At 31.4% G+C, this 18,151-nt stretch overlaps 2 protein-coding genes across 2 annotated transcripts; both read left to right on the top strand.

The window, feature by feature from the left end:
- Positions 1-235: 235 nt before the first annotated feature.
- LOC123916271 (transcription factor MYB74-like) lies at positions 236-1,864 on the top strand. The gene is made up of 3 exons (XM_045967691.1): positions 236-512; positions 627-756; positions 873-1,864. Exons 1-3 carry the CDS (start codon positions 380-382, stop codon positions 1,663-1,665), a joined length of 1,056 nt encoding a protein of 351 aa, XP_045823647.1. The 5' UTR covers positions 236-379; the 3' UTR covers positions 1,666-1,864.
- Positions 1,865-10,010: 8,146 nt separating this feature from the next.
- Positions 10,011-17,189, top strand: LOC123918988 (probable serine/threonine-protein kinase abkC). The gene is made up of 6 exons (XM_045971205.1): positions 10,011-10,170; positions 11,078-11,407; positions 12,377-13,721; positions 14,506-14,772; positions 16,330-16,485; positions 16,661-17,189. Exons 2-6 carry the CDS (start codon positions 11,400-11,402, stop codon positions 16,778-16,780), a joined length of 1,896 nt encoding a protein of 631 aa, XP_045827161.1. The 5' UTR covers positions 10,011-10,170; positions 11,078-11,399; the 3' UTR covers positions 16,781-17,189.
- Positions 17,190-18,151: the final 962 nt, after the last annotated feature.

The raw sequence follows: 18,151 nt of genomic DNA, 5'->3' as shown, positions 1-18,151 counted from the left end.
ATCAAATCAAAACTAAAATAACAATTTGAAGTTAAATTAGTATGTTGTATTCTCTATTAGTATCTAACAAAGGTATGTGAAACAAAACAACGTAAGAAAAATTTTACTAGATTATGATAAGCAAAGGGACACGTAGCAACAGAGACAACAGAGGACGGTACCAAATCCATTTGACTTCATATGTTTCCTACCTTTTATTTCTATTTATACAAGAAACAAGCAACCAAATTTCATTGAGTTTGTTTGAGTATTCTATCATATATACATACAATAATTTTCTCCCTCTCTTACTATTTTAGTATTTTCCTACATAAAAATTTGTATATCATATTAGTACTTTAAGTAGCTCAATAATTAGAACTATAGCAAACACTATAGCATGGGAAGAGCACCTTGTTGTGAAAAGAATGGTCTTAAGAGAGGACCATGGACACCAGAGGAAGATCAAAAACTCACTGATTACATTCATAAACATGGTTATGGTAACTGGAGATTACTCCCAAAGAATGCTGGTATACTTGCATTCATGTCCTGAATGATGAATCTTTATTAACTTAGTTTTTTTGTAGCAAAAAAATTAACAATATTGAACTAAAGTGTTTGGTTGTTTTTGTTTTGAGATGCAGGATTACAAAGGTGTGGAAAGAGTTGTCGTCTGCGTTGGACAAACTATCTTCGACCAGATATAAAGCGAGGACGATTCTCTTTTGAAGAAGAAGAAACCATAATTCAGCTACATAGCATTCTCGGCAACAAGTAATAATTAAGCCTCTCAGTTCATAGTTTAATTCATATGCACTGACAGCGTAAATTATACATGCACATAACATAAACTATATAGAATGATATATGATTGGATTTGGAATGTGCAGGTGGTCTGCAATTGCTTCTAGGCTACCAGGAAGAACGGACAATGAAATCAAGAATTACTGGAACACTCACATTAGGAAAAGATTATTAAGAATGGGAATTGATCCTGTGACACATAATCCAAGACTTGATCTTTTGGACTTTTCTTCTATTCTAAACTCATCTCTATCTCAAATGAACATTCAAAAGCTAATTGGTACACAACAATTAGTGAACCCTCATGAGATTCTAAAGTTTGCTTCATCACTCTTTTCCTCTCAAAATGGACAAGAGAATCTCCAAAATCAACAATATCAAGAAGCTTGCAACATGTGGTTGAATAATCCAACTTGTGATAATTCAATGCCTTTCACTCAAACACACTTGGTTGAATCAAATGAGAATCTATACTCATCATTTTTACCTGAATTTGGCTTCCAACAACAACATGAACATGTTCAATTAAGTGATTTAAATTTGCATTGGAATGGAATTGCTTCAAGTACTATAACAGAGAATTTTGTTCATCAGTTACCAAGCTATGATTACTTAAGTTCTGATTTTCATGGAAATGGTCTAATTATGGATCCTTACGTATTAGAAACCTCAAACTTTCATTCCAATAATAACAACCAGAATTTCAACTTCGCTTCGGTTCTATCTACGCCTTCATCGAGTACCACACCGTTGCATTCGAATTCGACGAATATCAATGGAAGCAGTATCACTGAAGATGAGACAGAGAGCTATGTTAGCAGCAATATGTTTCAATTTCAAATCTCAGATATCTTAGGTGTGAATGAGTTCATGCAGTAATGTGAATCAGACAAAAATATGATTATTTAATTAATTACTTGCATTGATTTATGTGGCTAGTTAGATATAGATTGCAAGTTTGATAATTATGTATTGATGTTGATATATGTAACATTTTTCTAAAACTTTATCAACATTGATACTTTGACTTTGTCTATTATTGAATTATGAAGTATGGAAAGTCTTCATCATTTTCAAATTATTGATTTACCATAAAGTTTCTATTATTGCTATGTTACTTACTATAGCATATATGTTTTGTCGTCCTTAGATTGGGATTGGGAAATGAGTTAATTAACTAGATTAATTACTTAAACAAAGTAATGAACCAATTAGATACTTCACTGACCACTGCAAGACACGAGTTTCTTAATTAATCAATCAACAAAGTGAAAATCCAAATTAGTAACATATATCATAAACACACACGTGGCTTTCTGTTTCTAATCCATAGACAGATATATTAATTATATTGAAATTGTTATTAAATACTGTACTATATTCTTACATTGTCAATTGAATGTTCATAAGGTGTAAACTTGTGTAACTTTAAAGGAACTAATTTAAGAAAACTCCGTCACTCATACTTACATTATTGAGTACCGATATTTTTTAGATAAAATTCAATATTTTGTCATATTTTTATATTAACTATATTAAAATAATTTAAATATTAAATTGATTTTATCTAGAGATACCGATATCCAATATTAATGTAAGTTGGAATACCTAATAAATTTACCTACAAATCTTTTATATTATAAGCTTGTATACACAAGCAAACTCTAAACCCTAATTTGTTTTTCATATTTTCCCTCCATTTTATTTTGCAATTTTTATTAAAAAATAATACAATTTTGTCTTGACTAGGATTCAAACTCACAACCCTTCAGTGGAAGGCAATATTTCCAACCACTATGACAAGTATACCAATTGTGATTAAAATTATGTGAAATAATTGATAAGCACCATCAATTTTAAAAGTATATCATATCAAAGTTATTGTTGACCATATTATTCATCACGAAATATTTTTATGTCTTTCCTGATCAATGATTTTTTTTTTTATCATGTGAGATTTGGAAAGTTATTATCACGTGTAATTTGAAAAGTTATTATCAAACTCAATTCTGCTAAATCAATTTTTTTTTGCAATACAACTAAACACAACCATGGTCATGTCACTAATCACATTCATTATTTTGATTTTAACATTGCAGATTTAATATTAACCGATGATCAATTGATACAATATGCACTAGCAGACTAATTGTGATTTAAATTATGTCCACAAAGTGTTAAGCTCCATCAACTTTCATAGGAAAGATTTCATACGATAATTAAGCACCATCAATTTTCATTGCACAATTTAAACAATTAAAAACCGATAATCTCTTATCTCTTATATTATAAGCTTGCTAACATAAGTTAACCCTAAACCAAATTTTTTCCCCTCTCATTTTCTCTTTCTTTTTATTGCAGCTTTATATTCAAAAAATACAGATTTGTCTACGATAGGAATCGAACTTGCATCCCTTACTTACAATAAAACATTTCAACCGCTAAAACATGTGCTTCAATTATGAAATAATTTAGGAATCCTAATATGTTAACCATGTTTTCAATAAATTTGAACGGCAGAATTAATCACAATTTTTATTTATTTATGGATGTCTACTTAAGTTTATGTTCTTGATTGTGTCTTTAATTTTTTTTTTAACCTTTAATTATCATCAATTTTTTAACCTTTAGTTATCAGCAATTTTTTTTAATAAGTAAACAAAACGATGGGGTTCCAAAATTATTTAAAAAATATATAAAATAAGCACATAAACAAATATATAGAATATTTAGTCAATGAAATTCCCTATAATACTGTTATTGAAAATGCTCTTAGAGTTTTTGTATTTTATTTTTTATTGTTACATATTACAGCTAATTAGACCCATGCACCGCATGGGTCAAAGTTCTAGTTTAATGAAAGGTTGTAATATGGTTTCATTAATCAATATTGTAATAATTTTTTTAGTTTTTTTTTAGTTTACAATGGAGTCGCCGAGTCGAGGATCAAATCCAAAACCCCTCACCACTAGACCAAATTTAATTAATTGCTTTAATTTTTTTCTCTTCTATTGCCATATTTTTTCACAAAAAAATTATTCTCTTACATATAATTCAAATGGTAAAAATATATCTCACTTCTTTTTTTTTTTTGTCTAGATATTTCTCACTTCTTTAACAAGTAATATATATGTGTTCTGTCAAAGAACAAAAAAGCAGGTATATCTTTGCGGCTACGTATGTACTCTCATCACAAAATAAAAATGAACATTGTCAACTAAATGTGCATGAGATTTTATTTTATATAAATAAACCGCTATTTTTTCTATTTACTTTTGTATTTTAATGCTAATGTTTTTGTTGGGTTGATTTGGGACATCTCGAATTGGAAACAATATTAATCAAATAAAAACAATTAGTAAACAACATGCATGGAAACTCTGGACAAAGATAATTTTTCAGTATAGGGGACATATATAGAAGCTTTATTCTTTATTTAAACAAAATAATAGTTAAAAGTCACTTATTAGTTATTAATGTTAATATATTTTTTAATTTCATTAAAACTTACCAATCATTAGTTGTTTCATTGATGATTGACGCTAAACTTTGTAACAAGGATCACGGTTCGATCCTCACTACTGCGATCGGGAGGAAACTAGTATCGCTTAATGTCAAAACTGACTCCGAAAAGACTTGAACTATGATTTTTACACGTTAACTTTTTTAACTCTTATCTAGCTCAAACAAAGTGAGCTATTAAACCACATAAATAGAAGCTTTGTTGTTTGGGAGATTCTGACAGTCCGGCGACGGGTCGGAGATAGAACATCGGAGGCCGGAGTACGTCAGGCGGACAGCTGTCCAAGACACATGCAAATATGCAATTGGTACGTAACTGCCTTTTCACGTAACGATGATAACAAAAAATAAAGTATTAGTATTAAAGTCAACCATTTTGCATGGGAGGGTTTGACCAAATATACGTGGCCATGCACCAGCGCTGACACCGCAATCTGTGGTCCCCTTCATAGTAATCAAGATGCTTTTTATATTAATTTTCATGGCATGTTTCTTGTGTGGTTTTTTGATTTTGTTCATGATTCTCTGTTTCTTTTTGGGGGTTAGAATTAATTTGGGTTGTGATATCATAGCACTAATTGTGTCAGTTCTGTAGTTTTTTTTTAAGACACTTTTCCTTTTTTTGAATAATTTTTTAAGACACTTTTCAGTTCTGTAGTCGGTATAGGTTTTTTTCGATTTTAATTTCTATATAAAAAATGGAATGTTTGAGTCCTATAAAAATTGTAATCACGACGACAGAGTGCTCTTCCGATCCGACCAATGAAATACTTAAGAATGATAATATTGTACATTAGTAAAAGTAGGAGTGTGGTTAGGCCGATTTTAGCCAAATCCGTTACTCAATCCGATTAAAGTTAAGTGGATTGGACGTAAAATTCATATTTTTATGGTGAGTGGGCCGGGTCTGACTAGGTTAACGGTTATTACATATAATATTTTTAAACAATTCTAAAAAATATACTATAGTTATATGAAAAATATATATGGGAGTATCTTGTATAAAAGAGTTCTGACTACAATTCGTTGCGAAACTCCAAACAAATTGAACATAATCCCGTAGAATTTGATGAAATAGTTTCAACATATATAATTGCAGTGAAAACCCCACATTTTTTCCATAGCTATTACTATAACAATATCAAGTGAAATAGTGGTACAAGTGATAGTTGCTCAATCTCTTAATTATTTGGTTTAGATAATTTGACTCTTGGTGGTATATATATATATATATATATATATATATATATATATATATATATATATAATGAGAAGTTAATCCGTGAAATTTGTCTCATTTATGAATTAGTCACTATAGTTAGATGCGGAAGATACATTTGTTTACCAAAAATTTTATGATATTTGCATTCCTTAACTTGTATAAAATGACCAAATATGTCAACTATTATGGTATAAAAGGAGTACTAAAAATCGTATTTATTGTTGAAAATTGAAGGATGATATTCGTGAACTACTGAACTTGTCGTAAAAACAAATTGACATGAATCTATATGCATGCGATAAGTTAGGAATAGGTTTGTTTCAAGTTATAGAATTATATCTTTAGGAATAATTTTCTAAAAAAAAAAAAAAATCATTCTCACAAATGTGTTTGGTGATTGATATTTCTAAGAACTTTTTGTAAAGATCATATAGTTTTTTTTTTTTGAAGACTTAAAGATTATATAGTTAAAAATATATAATATTTCTTATCCACAACCAACTTTGCTATATATAAATTGATCAAACTAAAAGAATTAGAACCTAAAACCTTAAATAAATAAATAAAAACACTCCAAAGACTCTACCTTTATCAATGTATCACAAATTAAAATTAGAATGTCAAAATACAAAGGAAATTAGCATATTATATAATAGTATTCCATATTATTAGTACATTATGTGATGACACTAGCTTACTTTCTTTACCAACCGTCCAAAGAAAAAGCAGCGCCTAAGGTTTTGAAAGTAACAACTTAAAAGTTGGTTTATGTCTTGTCTTTGCTTCAATTCCTTCACTTCTGTGCCCATGTTTTCGTTGTCTGACTTTTGCCTTCTTTGACATAATCATATGCGCCCAAAGTAGAGAGAAAAAATGGCAGAGTTGGGCAACTTAATTTGCATATAGCAATTCAAAATATTAGGTTTGTGGTTTACATACATATTATACTTGTGCTTCCTCGATTTGGATCTCGGCTGCCGAAATGTCTGCAACTCTCTCTGCTGCTTCCATCTCAGCCAATATATTAATTGAAGCAGTAGAGATAGCTGTAAATATTTCGGTAGCGAAGGATCCAAATCAGTGCTACATTGGTGTTTTTGTTAATCTTTTGATTTTTTATTTATTAAACACCACTTTAATTTGGCTGTGATTGTGATGGTAAAACTCAAATTTTGTCAAAGTTTGACTTAAATAGAGTGCACCTAATTAATAAGCACAAGTTGTTGGGGTTGGGGTGATTGCAAGTTTCTAATTTTTATGTTTTATTATTATTTTTGTTTCAATATGTTTTATTATTTTTCATACTTAATATAATCTTTTTGGTTGTGTAAAAAAAAAAACTTTTTGGCTTAATTCTGTTTTTGTCATTTTAATTATTTTTATGGTTTAATATTTCTTTTATACTGAATGAATTCATAGTAAGATCAAGTAAATAGAATGGTTTAAGTCATGGGAAAAGCCGAAAACCAAAACTATAATCTATTTTTTGAAAATTTAAAACAGAAAACAAATAGCGGTCTAAACATATGTGGATCCTCTTTTTGCAATGTTTTTACACAATTTAACACAATAATGGATCTCAATCATTAATTTAAAATCGGACGGTTTAACTTATAACCACAATTTTATGAATTAAAACAATCTAACACAATAAACTGTTTATTTTAATCAGACCACTCAAAGTCATAATTGCGTCAGCAGGAAATCCTATTTCCTAACCTTTGTTTGGTTTAAGAGAAATAGAGGAGAGAGAGATAGAAAAGAGAGAAATAGAAGAGAAGTTGGAGATTTCTCTTGATTGGTAAAGAGAGAAATTGAGAAGAGAGAAGCAAAAATGATGGGTCTCAACTCTCATGACTTTTATCTTTCACTCCACTTTTGAGGAGAAATGCATGAGAGAGAATAATTTGTATTAAAAAGTCATTAATGTCCATTGTAATAGTACCATATTACTACATTTACATTAAAATAAAAAATAAAATGCAAGGATATTTTTGTCTTTTTAAATATTAAACACATTTCTCTCTCTTATTTCTCTATAATCTATTATTTCTTTTATATCAATCAATAGCTCAAATCTACTCTATTTCTCATCTTTTTCTCTCTTCTTATAATCTCTCTCACGTATTTCTTTCTTCTCACATCCAAACACACCCTTAAGTAAAAAAAAAAAAAAATTTAATTAAAAAATAAAACTAATTGTACATATTACGCAAGTCAAACTAAATAATATCCAAGTGCATGCATGCATATTTTTTTAAGTTTATGATTGATAAGAGATATTATTGCTATTGTACCCAAAAAATACATATTGAATAGTCCGTACAAATTCAACAAACTACAAGTTAAGATATGACAAATGAAAATGAATAAATGATATAAAATAATAATTCAAAGTTGTAGTCTAATTGTCAACCTCCCAAAAAGAAGAAGAATGACTATAACAGAAAAATACACTTCAACTTTCGGCCAAGATGTGAAATTGAAATTGGTTTTTGAAACAACTGTTGTTGTAATCCAGTGATTAGTTCATAAGAATTCGATCATTCCAATAGTGAGTGATGATTTAATGATGTGATTGATCCATTCATAAACTTGTTTTAATTGGTTAAATATTGGGGGCAGTTAAATTCTCTTAATCACTAGTCAAAGTACACCTACAAAAAAAAAAATCACATAAAATGGAGTAACTCTCTTAATCACTAGTTAGATTTTTTTTTTTTTTTTGTTAATTTTTTGTATTCGAGGAGTAGAGCTTGATCAATTTAGAATTCAACTATCGTCGGGTATAGAAAATATAGTAAAAATGTACCCAAAAAAATATATAGTAAAAAATAGTTCCTTTTAAAAATTAAGTATTAGTTCTCTTTGAACAATTCGTTTTTGAAAAGAACTTATTAATCATTTGAGTCAATCATTTGGATTTTAAATCACATGTTTAATGATTTAAATGTAAAAAGAATTAACTAAGATCAAATGTGTAGTGACATTTGTTATTATTGTTGTCGTTCCAGGTGAGGTAGTGAAATTGGGAGAACCAAATGAGAACAATCAAAGAAGTCCTTAAAATCTATGATAAGGATGAAATCATGTAGATATATGTGAGATTCAATGTAAGTGACTTGGCTCTAGATGTTATAATAGTGAGATGTGTAATTAGAAATATAAATGGATTAAGAAGATTAAGGATTTAATAGTGTTATTTCTATTTATTTTTTTCAGAAATAGATGAAGACGAAGAATGATTTAGATGAAGAAGATGAAAGTTACACTTTTTTAGCATAAAACTAGTGGAAATGAATAAAATGACTAACAAAACTATAGTTAAAGGATCAAGGCGGAACAAAAACTAGATAGGGGATCAAAATAAAACTAACAAATAAATTAACGGACCAAAAGAATAATTTAACCATTTTTATATATTGAAAAGAAACGGTAAAAAAAAAATATTGAAAAGAGTACAATTTTATTTTGAATTATAAAAGAGTACAAAAATATAGTAATATATAAAAACTTATTTATTTGTATAAACTATTTTTTATAAACTTAAAAATAATTTTTTTGGTCAAGTAGCTTGGTGGCTACAAATTACACCCTTAAGGTGGATAAGTAGGATGATCGAGATTCGAACCCCGACCCCCTGCATATATAATGTAATGTCTCTCCCATCTGAGCTAAGCTTAAAGGACAAACTTAAAAATAATTAGTAGACCGTAAATTTGAATTTATAAGCTACTCAATCCATACCAAAATACTCCCTCCGACCTTATTTATAAGCAAAAGTCAATAAAAAAATTTGGCCTTAAATATAAGTAAAAGTCACCAAAACCAACTTTATTTAATACTATTTTACCAAAATTACCCTCATTAATTGTTCTACTTTTTAAGATGATCGTATAATCCCAATGCAAAATTAATATATTATAAGGGCATTTTAGTAATTGTAATAGAAACCTTACATAAAATCAAGACAAAAAAACAACTTCTTAATAAGTGTGCAAATTGGAATGTTTGCTTATAAAAGAGGCCGGAGTAGTATAAGGGAAAATTGATCAAACAAACTTGATGTATCTAGTCCAAATTTTTAACTAAATACATTGACTTTCTTTGACCAATTTTCGCTTATTTTCTTGAATGTAAAAATTATTTTTCATATGTCAAGAGTCTTTTGGTTATAAAAAATCTTTTAAAATCTCACAAACTCAATACAATCTCATAAATTTTTTTAAAATCTTGAAGATTTTTTTTCTTCTTAAAATAGTCTTTCAAAATCTCAATCTAATACACCCTCTTAATTTTTTTCACCACTAGTATCTGACTCATTGGACTGTCTAATCTGATTCGGGATCAGTATGCTATTAAGTGGTCAATCACCGCCGAACCAACTAAAGATTTGTTTGGGATCTAAATCAAAAATCCCTTTTTTTTTTAAGGAAAATATTTTGAAGAAATAAATAATAATCCAAGGTGTTGAAAACTTGAAATAGTATAGTTATAGTCGTTTAGGGTTCGCGTTTGTTTGTGATTGCCGCCTGTTATAATCGCGCCAAAGCCAAACTATCACAAACCTTCTTCTTCACATTCTCATTGCCATTCACTCAGATCCTTCAATCTCTTCTTCTTCTTCTTCCCCTTTTCAGGTTCTTCTATTTTTCAATTTTTGTCTTATTTTCGTTCTCCCCATATTCCCTAATTATCGTCTGTTTATTTTGCTAAAGGAGGATTTTTTATTACAATTTTTGAATAATTAACTTGTGGGATCGTTGAGGAATTTGTAGTTTTGTTAATGTTACTATATGAATGATCAAATTCCCATTGTATGTTTTGTTAACTTTTTTCATTGATTTTGAGGCATTGTAGCGAATGTAGGATTGTTTATTACTTACTCTGTCCTTTTTATAAGAAACAAATAACTGATTAATCAAGACCAATGAAAAGTATTTAAAAGTTTAAGTTTTACTAGTGTTGAGAACCCGTGCAACACACAAGGAAAAAGTCCTCAAAAGAATATAAATTAGTTAGGAATTATAACTTGTTGTTTTAGTTATCGAGCAACGAAGATGGTTAACAATACTCATAAGGACATAGGGCCCGTTTGGATTGACTTATTTTTGAGCTTATGCAAATAAATAAGCTTTTATGTATTATTATAATTTATAAGTTTTTCAAGGTAACTTATGAGAAAACAACTTATAAAGATACAATTTTTGTTCGTGAAAACTTATGAATTAACATAAAAGTTTATTTATTTACATAAGCTATTTTCATAAGCTCAAAAATAAGTCGAATCCAAACGGCCCCATAATACATTAGCTGCTTCAAATTTCCATGCTTACTGGCCAAACTGATTTGAGCCTTATGTGCATTCATTTACTATTCCGGTTGTCTCTATGTAAAGTATTTATTGACAAATATTAAGTTAAAAAACGTTGGTTAGTGATATTTTATTTCGCTTATTTGTAAGTCTTTTTGTTTCGGTAGTAATTTTTTACGAATTTAAATAAGTCTCGTCCCTTTTTACCTACCTTTCCTCTACTTTATCGGCAGGTGGTGAGGAGTTTGATACTTGCCGCTCCCATTTTCAAAAATAAAAGATGAATTCCAGCTCAAGATATATAGTGCTTAGTGAATTTTCCCCACATTAAGGGAAAATGATTTCTTGCTTGAGGTTGAGCTCAATTCTGTTTGTTACGACCCTCAAAATCTTATTAGGTTGTCAGTGATCTGTCAGATTTGCGTCAACTCATAAGCGTGTCTACGACCTTTTTTCTCCTTCTCCAAATCTTCTCTTGCGCCCTTCTTACCGCCATCATCATCATCATCATCATCATCATCATCGACTTTCATCTGGTTCAGCCTTCGTGCACGAATGGACAAGTAATGCTTTAATTTATAGTATACTATTATCTTGTGTATAATACTATTTATCAAATATTCTCTCTTCCAAATTAAGGTAAGTAAGTCATTGACAATTGATTAGAGATGGAACTGATAATTTGGATACTGGAAGCTAGGGAAAATAATTAATTTACTAGAGATTTCACGACCGTTTTTGAGTTGTTTCTGAAGATAGATAAAATTTGATTTTGCATCGGTGATGGCTTGTGTCACTGCTTTACAGAATAAGGGTCCATATTAGAAGTATTGTGTACAAATATATGGATAACCTCTACTGATAAGAAGTCTGGTTATGAATAATTGACTGTAAATTTTGTGTGTATGAATACTTTAGTTCCCAACTCTATTCATTACCCACAAAATATATTCATTATGTTTTATATTTAAATTTTTCCTTTTCACAATTTTATGATCAAGTCAAGTAGTCTATTTAATGTTTAATTGTTATTAATTGGATGATCTTTGAATATAATTTTAATTGATAATCTTTTCAGCGAGTTATCTTTTTTCTGTTAATTCTTAATTGTTAACGTTAGTATTACAATTGTAGTCATGTTTTACTCGTTTGTCAAACAAATGCATTACAGTAGACTTTATCCAAGTTAACTAAAGTGCGGGTAACGAGTTCAGATACAAATATAAAAGTGTCCAATAGGTAATTGTATGGATAGTAAAGTTGCTATGTGCGAGTATGGAGACAAATACTATAGCAACTTACCGATTGTCGTTCCTACTTAAACTTAATTAACCACTCCACGACTTGGTTGAGGAGGGCATTCATTTTATAAACTGAGTTCTGAGCCACTGTATGCCTTTGAAGGAATTGAGACATTCATCATACTGATACAAAATTTTATGCATGTGTATATGTTGTAAGTAGAATTAAAAAGAAGCTGTTGTCACTTTCTTGTTGACAGCGTTGTAATTAACATAATTTTTGGTTGTCAGATTTCTGATGCTTGGGAACATTGGTAGGGCTGCCCAATCTATTCTTAGAATCCATAAAAGCAGATATCCAGGTGTGAGTAGAAATGGAGTTTTGGTCTCAGTTGCACCCAATATCAGCCGATGCAGGATGTATACGCAATGTATGTTTCCTAATAAAGGATTTAGATCATTCATGTGGCAAGGAACTAGAGAAAACTTTCACAAAGGCCGTTCTTTTTGGAACATCTCTGCAATCTCAGCAAAAAATATAGCGGCACGTAATTCTCAAATTGGTTGGAAGTTGCTGTACAAAATATATTCTTCCAATGTTTATAGTGGATCTACCTCCATAAATATGATTGCTCAAGCAGTGAGCCTGGCTTTGGCTCGTTCTTATTTTCTGGTTCCTAGTATTTTTGCATTTGCATGTGGAGAGCTAGCATTGGCGCAGCAAAATCGGTCAGATGCAGGGAGTTACCCTTCACAAAATGCTTTGTGTATGCATGCACAAGATGGATACAGTAGCATGTTTGCATTTGCATTCATTGTGGTAGAAGGGCTGTTCTTGTTAGCAAGAGCTATATATCTAGCAATATTATTCTCTCCAAGCATACTGATGTTTGCACTTCCAGATTATTTTGGACCAGAGTTCAGGAAAACGTGGCTCCGGGTTGTTCGCCGCACACTAGAAAGAGCAGGTCCAGCATTCATAAAATTGGGTCAGTGGGCTGCTACGCGGCCTGATTTAATTCCTCAAGATCTATGTACTGAGCTTGCAAAACTTCATTCTAAAGCACCCGAGCATAGTTTTAGCTACACAAAGAAAACTATAGAGAGGGCATTTGGTCGTAAAATTTCTGAAATGTTTGAGAGTTTTGAAGAATTGCCTGTTGCATCCGGAAGTATTGCTCAAGTGCATCGTGCTTCTTTAAAATCTTGTTACCCTGGTCAGCAAATAAAGCCCATGGTAGTTGCAGTGAAGGTCAGACATCCTGGTGTGGGAGGAGAATCTATCAGAAGGGATTTTGCTATAATCAATTTTGTGGCAAAATCTTCAAAGTTCATCCCTGCAATTAATTGGTTAAGGTTGGATGAAATTGTTCAGCAGTTTGCAGTTTTCATGATGTCTCAAGTTGACCTTACAAGAGAAGCTGCTCATTTGAACCGCTTTATTTACAACTTCCGTCAATGGAGGGATGTGTCTTTCCCTAAGCCTGTTTATCCACTTGTGCATCCCGCAGTTTTGGTGGAAACATATGAAAATGGAGAAAGTATCTCGCATTATGTTGATGAGCTTCAAGGACATGAAGGGATTAAAAGTGCTCTTGCTCATATTGGTAGTAACGCACTTTTGAAGATGCTTCTGGTAATACATCATCCATTGACAGTTTTCCTTTCTGGTTATATATATACTCCCTCCGTCCCAAAATATAAGCAAAAATTGGTCAATGAAAGTTAATGTATTTGGTTTAAAATTTAGTCCAGATACATTCATTTTTGTTGACCTCCTTTTGCTTATATTTTGGGACGGAGTAGTATATATATATATATATTGTGGTTGGTGATAGAACTGCTTTTTAAGGCTTTTTTGAACATTCTTTTGCATTATGTGTCATTAAGGGAAAATCATGTTACTAATGTTCCCTGAAATGAAATTATTAACTTACATGGAGAGTGCGAGAGAGAGCTATTGTTAGTAGCGGCAGAGCTAAGGCCCTAAACTTAGGAGGGGGAAGTATTAATTTTTTCCAACTTAACCAAGTTTGTTTGATCAATAGTTTCACTACTGAAATTTTAAGTGAAGTACTGATTTGTAATTTCTTATATTTGTCCGGTTCAAGATATAAAATTCGATCACGGTTGATATTGTTGACGACAATTATATTTTACATTTGCCTATACATTTTTCTATACTATGAACTGTTCATGGCCTGTAGTTTTAGCCCAAAAGGGCTCTTGCATGACGGGATCCGCTAGATATAAAAGCATTCGCAAACTTAAGTCAGTAGGATCGGTTCTTGACAGTACTCATTTCTCTTTTATTTCATATATTTTCTTTCATCCAAAAAGTTTGTTGGGCCCTTTTGATGGCTTTAAACTTGAATGTCATACAGTTTTGTAGCTTCGAAGACTGACACGTCGTCTTTCAGGTGGACAACTTCATTCATGCTGACATGCATCCTGGAAATATCCTTGTTCGAGTGCCTCAGAGCAAGGATCGCAAACGGTTCTTCAAATCAAAGCCTCATGTAATTTTCCTCGACGTAGGCATGACTGCTGAACTCTCTGGTAGCGATCGGGTAAATTTATTGGAATTTTTCAAAGCTGTTGCCCGCAGAGATGGTCGGACTGCTGCTGAGTGCACACTCAGGTTGTCAAAGGAACAGAGTTGCCCTAATCCGAAGGCTTATATTGAGGTATTTTTATTTTCTGCAATTTTTTTCTGGTGGGAAATATAATGTATATTGACTAGTGTTCAGTTCAGTGGATGAGTATTATATGAAGGTACAAAATTTATTGTGTCACCTGTATATATATTTAGAGAAATGCTTCTTATCGTGAAAGCAGGTTTCACGAAAGTGTAGCGAATTACTGTCACCTATTAGTGGCACCGATTACCATGATTTAATTAACTTTGTTTCTCTCTCTTCTTTAAAAATAAAAAATACTCTGGTTCTGTCTTCCATAAGAAAAATCTGCTTCTCTCTTATCTCTCATCCTTGTCTTCCACCCCAGTCAAAACACCCCTTCTTTTCCCTATGCAATTTTCTCTTTGTTCCTCATCTAAAATCTTCATTCTCAGATTTTGGACTGGTTGTTTCCCTCTCTCTTTCATAATTTCTCTCCTAAACTCTTGTAATCGATTGAGGTCTTTTTCTATCACATCTCAAGGATTGCATCTTTTCTCAACTGGATTTTGTTTTTTCCTTGTTTGAAAGAACTGTTAAAATGTGGTTTTGGTAAGTGAAGATTTTGATAACAAATTGGGTTTGGAAAGTCTTTGGTTTGAGGGTGTATCCGTGGAGATGATTGGTGAATTGATTAGCTGTGGAAGAGATACGAGAAGCTTAAGATATTCTAAGTTGTTCAACAAATTAAGCTCAAAACTTGCAGGAGTGTGGTTGATATGATGTTCTGTTGAAATTGAAACTTACAGGGCATTGTAACTTTTGGAATCACTTTTGGTTCATGATGGTGGGAGCAGAAAGGGTTTGCTGCATTTCTTGTGTAAATGGAGTTCTAATAATTTGCATAAAATTTGATTTTGTTTATCTATTGACAGTTTGACACCTTAAAAACAATCAGAACTTTGAATTTTAGAGGACTTGCAGTTATCTAATAAACTGTGACGGTATATTTTAACAAAACATGTGAGAGTAGTAGTTACTAGTTACTATGTATTGTATAGGAGTACACTAAAAAGTATAAAATACGTATTCGTGAAAATTCGCTTAAAATACCTTCGCGTTATATAGCATAGCTGATATATTTATAGCTTGTCTTTTTTTTTTTTCTTTTATAAATGTTTATATCTTGTATTCTTGACCGTTTATTGCTATGTTTGGAATCGCGTGGGACACTCACCTATTGCACTGCCACTCAAAAGCTTGTATTTGTAATTTCATAAAAGTTGTGTTGAAAACATAGTGGCATGCGTGAAATTGTACTGCACACCATATCCAAACGATACTATTTGTGATTATAGGGTCTATTAATTCCTCACCTCTCACATGCTTTAGCCTGATAACCCACCACCAACACACAAACACAATAGACTTTGTGGTATCTTTCTATGTTTACGTGCATATTGATACAATTAATATTGCTACTGTGCGATCTTGGTGGTAGACTGCTTCATTTACTAAAGATATGCGTATTTTGTTTGTTCTTATTTAAGTTCATTCACTTTGAACTCCTTGATTATAATTTGTGAGTCACTTTATACAATGTGTTTCCTCTTGGTTTTCTAACAGGAAGTGGAAAAGGCATTTACCTTTTGGGGCACTCGAGAAGGTGACGCAGTTCACCCTGCCGAGTGCATGGAGCAATTACTTGAGAAAGTTAGGCGGCATAGAGTTAAGATTGATGGCAATGTTTGTACTGTCATAGTGACCACCTTGGTTCTGGAGGTAATTCTTTGTTAGAACGTTTATGTATATTTTGTGATTCACGTGCATGGAGAACATTGGTGAAAGCATACATTAGATTTTAAAACGTTTTCTTTTCACATACGCTAGACAATCTACATTGCTAATTATTCACTGCTGATGTGACATGTTGCATTGGTGAATATAAAATTTGTAGGGTTGGCAACGCAAGCTTGATCCCGGGTATGATGTGATGGAGACTCTGCAGACATTGCTGCTTAGAGCTGATTGGGCAAAGTCTTTTGCTTACACAATTGAAAGCCTCATGGCTCCTTGAGGGAGGTTTCTTTCTTTCTTGAGGTTACTCAAACAATTTTGATATGTACCGAATAACTGAGGGCATTTGTCCCTTCTTTTTGGTTGTCTCATATTGAGAAACTTATACCCTGTAATTATATTTGTCAGTTATTACTGTGTGCTTGAGCATCACAGTTTCTTTTTTTTTTTTTTTTTTTGTGTTAACCCTCCGGTTTTCAGGGGAAGGAGACCCTGGTAATCCGGAGTTCGGCCTTGAGGTAAGTAAAACCTGACAAAAAATTGTTTCTCCCAAGAATTGAATTGAACATTACAAGAAAAGGTTGATAAAGAGATTGATATTTGTGTCCATTATACTATTGTAACACATGAAGCTTAATAATAATTTATGTTTACTTATGTTGGATGTCACTATTTCGGATTGTATGCTCAACTAATACATATACCCTGTTTAAGTAATAGTGAATTTATTTTTCCAATATGATGACAATTGCTGGTTGAATTAGAATTCAGGTTGAGATGACAAGGTATAGAGCAGATTGCGTTATTATATTTAAATAGATAGATAAATGTTTGCCACCAAACTGCAATACTACAACCAAAGTAGAATAGAATCACGAGTGACCATGTCCCATAAACTAGGGTATGAGTGACCATGTCTCATAAACTAGGGAGATGTTTGATTTTTGATACAAAGGAGGTCTCTTCGCATGTAATTGTGGAGATTAATCTCAATTCGAATAGAATAGAATCATACGAGTGACAAAACTCTTTAAACAAAATTTAACACTTCTATATTCTATGAGTATAGGTTCAAAGTTGAAAATGCTAGATAAGTTGAATTAATTGGAGCTGTCATGGCAACGTTAGGCACATAATTTGTGACTCTTCTCCGGTGGCTAAAGCATTTAAAGGGTGTAAATATCTTTGACTATTTCTTTTTACCGAAAGCCTCTCGTGTCCCTTTAAATTTCTAAAAATATCCTACTCAAGTCGTAAAACTTGGACATCTATTTTCTATGCTCCCATTAGCAGGATGATCCACAATTTCAGGTGCAATGTTCAACTTCACTTAAGCAGGAGAATCACGAGGAGCATCAATATTTGAAACAACGCAAACAACTTAAGAAAACAATTTTCTCAATAAAAATAACTTTCAGATTCTAGAATTCAAAATAGGTTTTAGATTTTATAATTTAAACGTGTAAAATCTTGAAATTTCATATATGTATGGGGGACTTCAAATTTCAAGATAATGTTATCTTGAAATTTCAAATTCTTTGATACAAAATTCAGTGAAAATAGCTGATAAAAAAGACCAAAAAGTGTTAGAATTTGGAAACATAACATTCTAACTGTAAAGCATGGTTTGAAAATATGTCAAATGCTACTT

This window comes from Trifolium pratense, linkage group LG3 (assembly GCF_020283565.1).
Source record: "Trifolium pratense cultivar HEN17-A07 linkage group LG3, ARS_RC_1.1, whole genome shotgun sequence".
Classification (NCBI taxonomy): Eukaryota; Viridiplantae; Streptophyta; class Magnoliopsida; order Fabales; family Fabaceae; genus Trifolium; species Trifolium pratense.
Note: the sequence above shows the minus strand (reverse complement) of the source record. Positions and strands in the feature narration are given on the sequence as shown.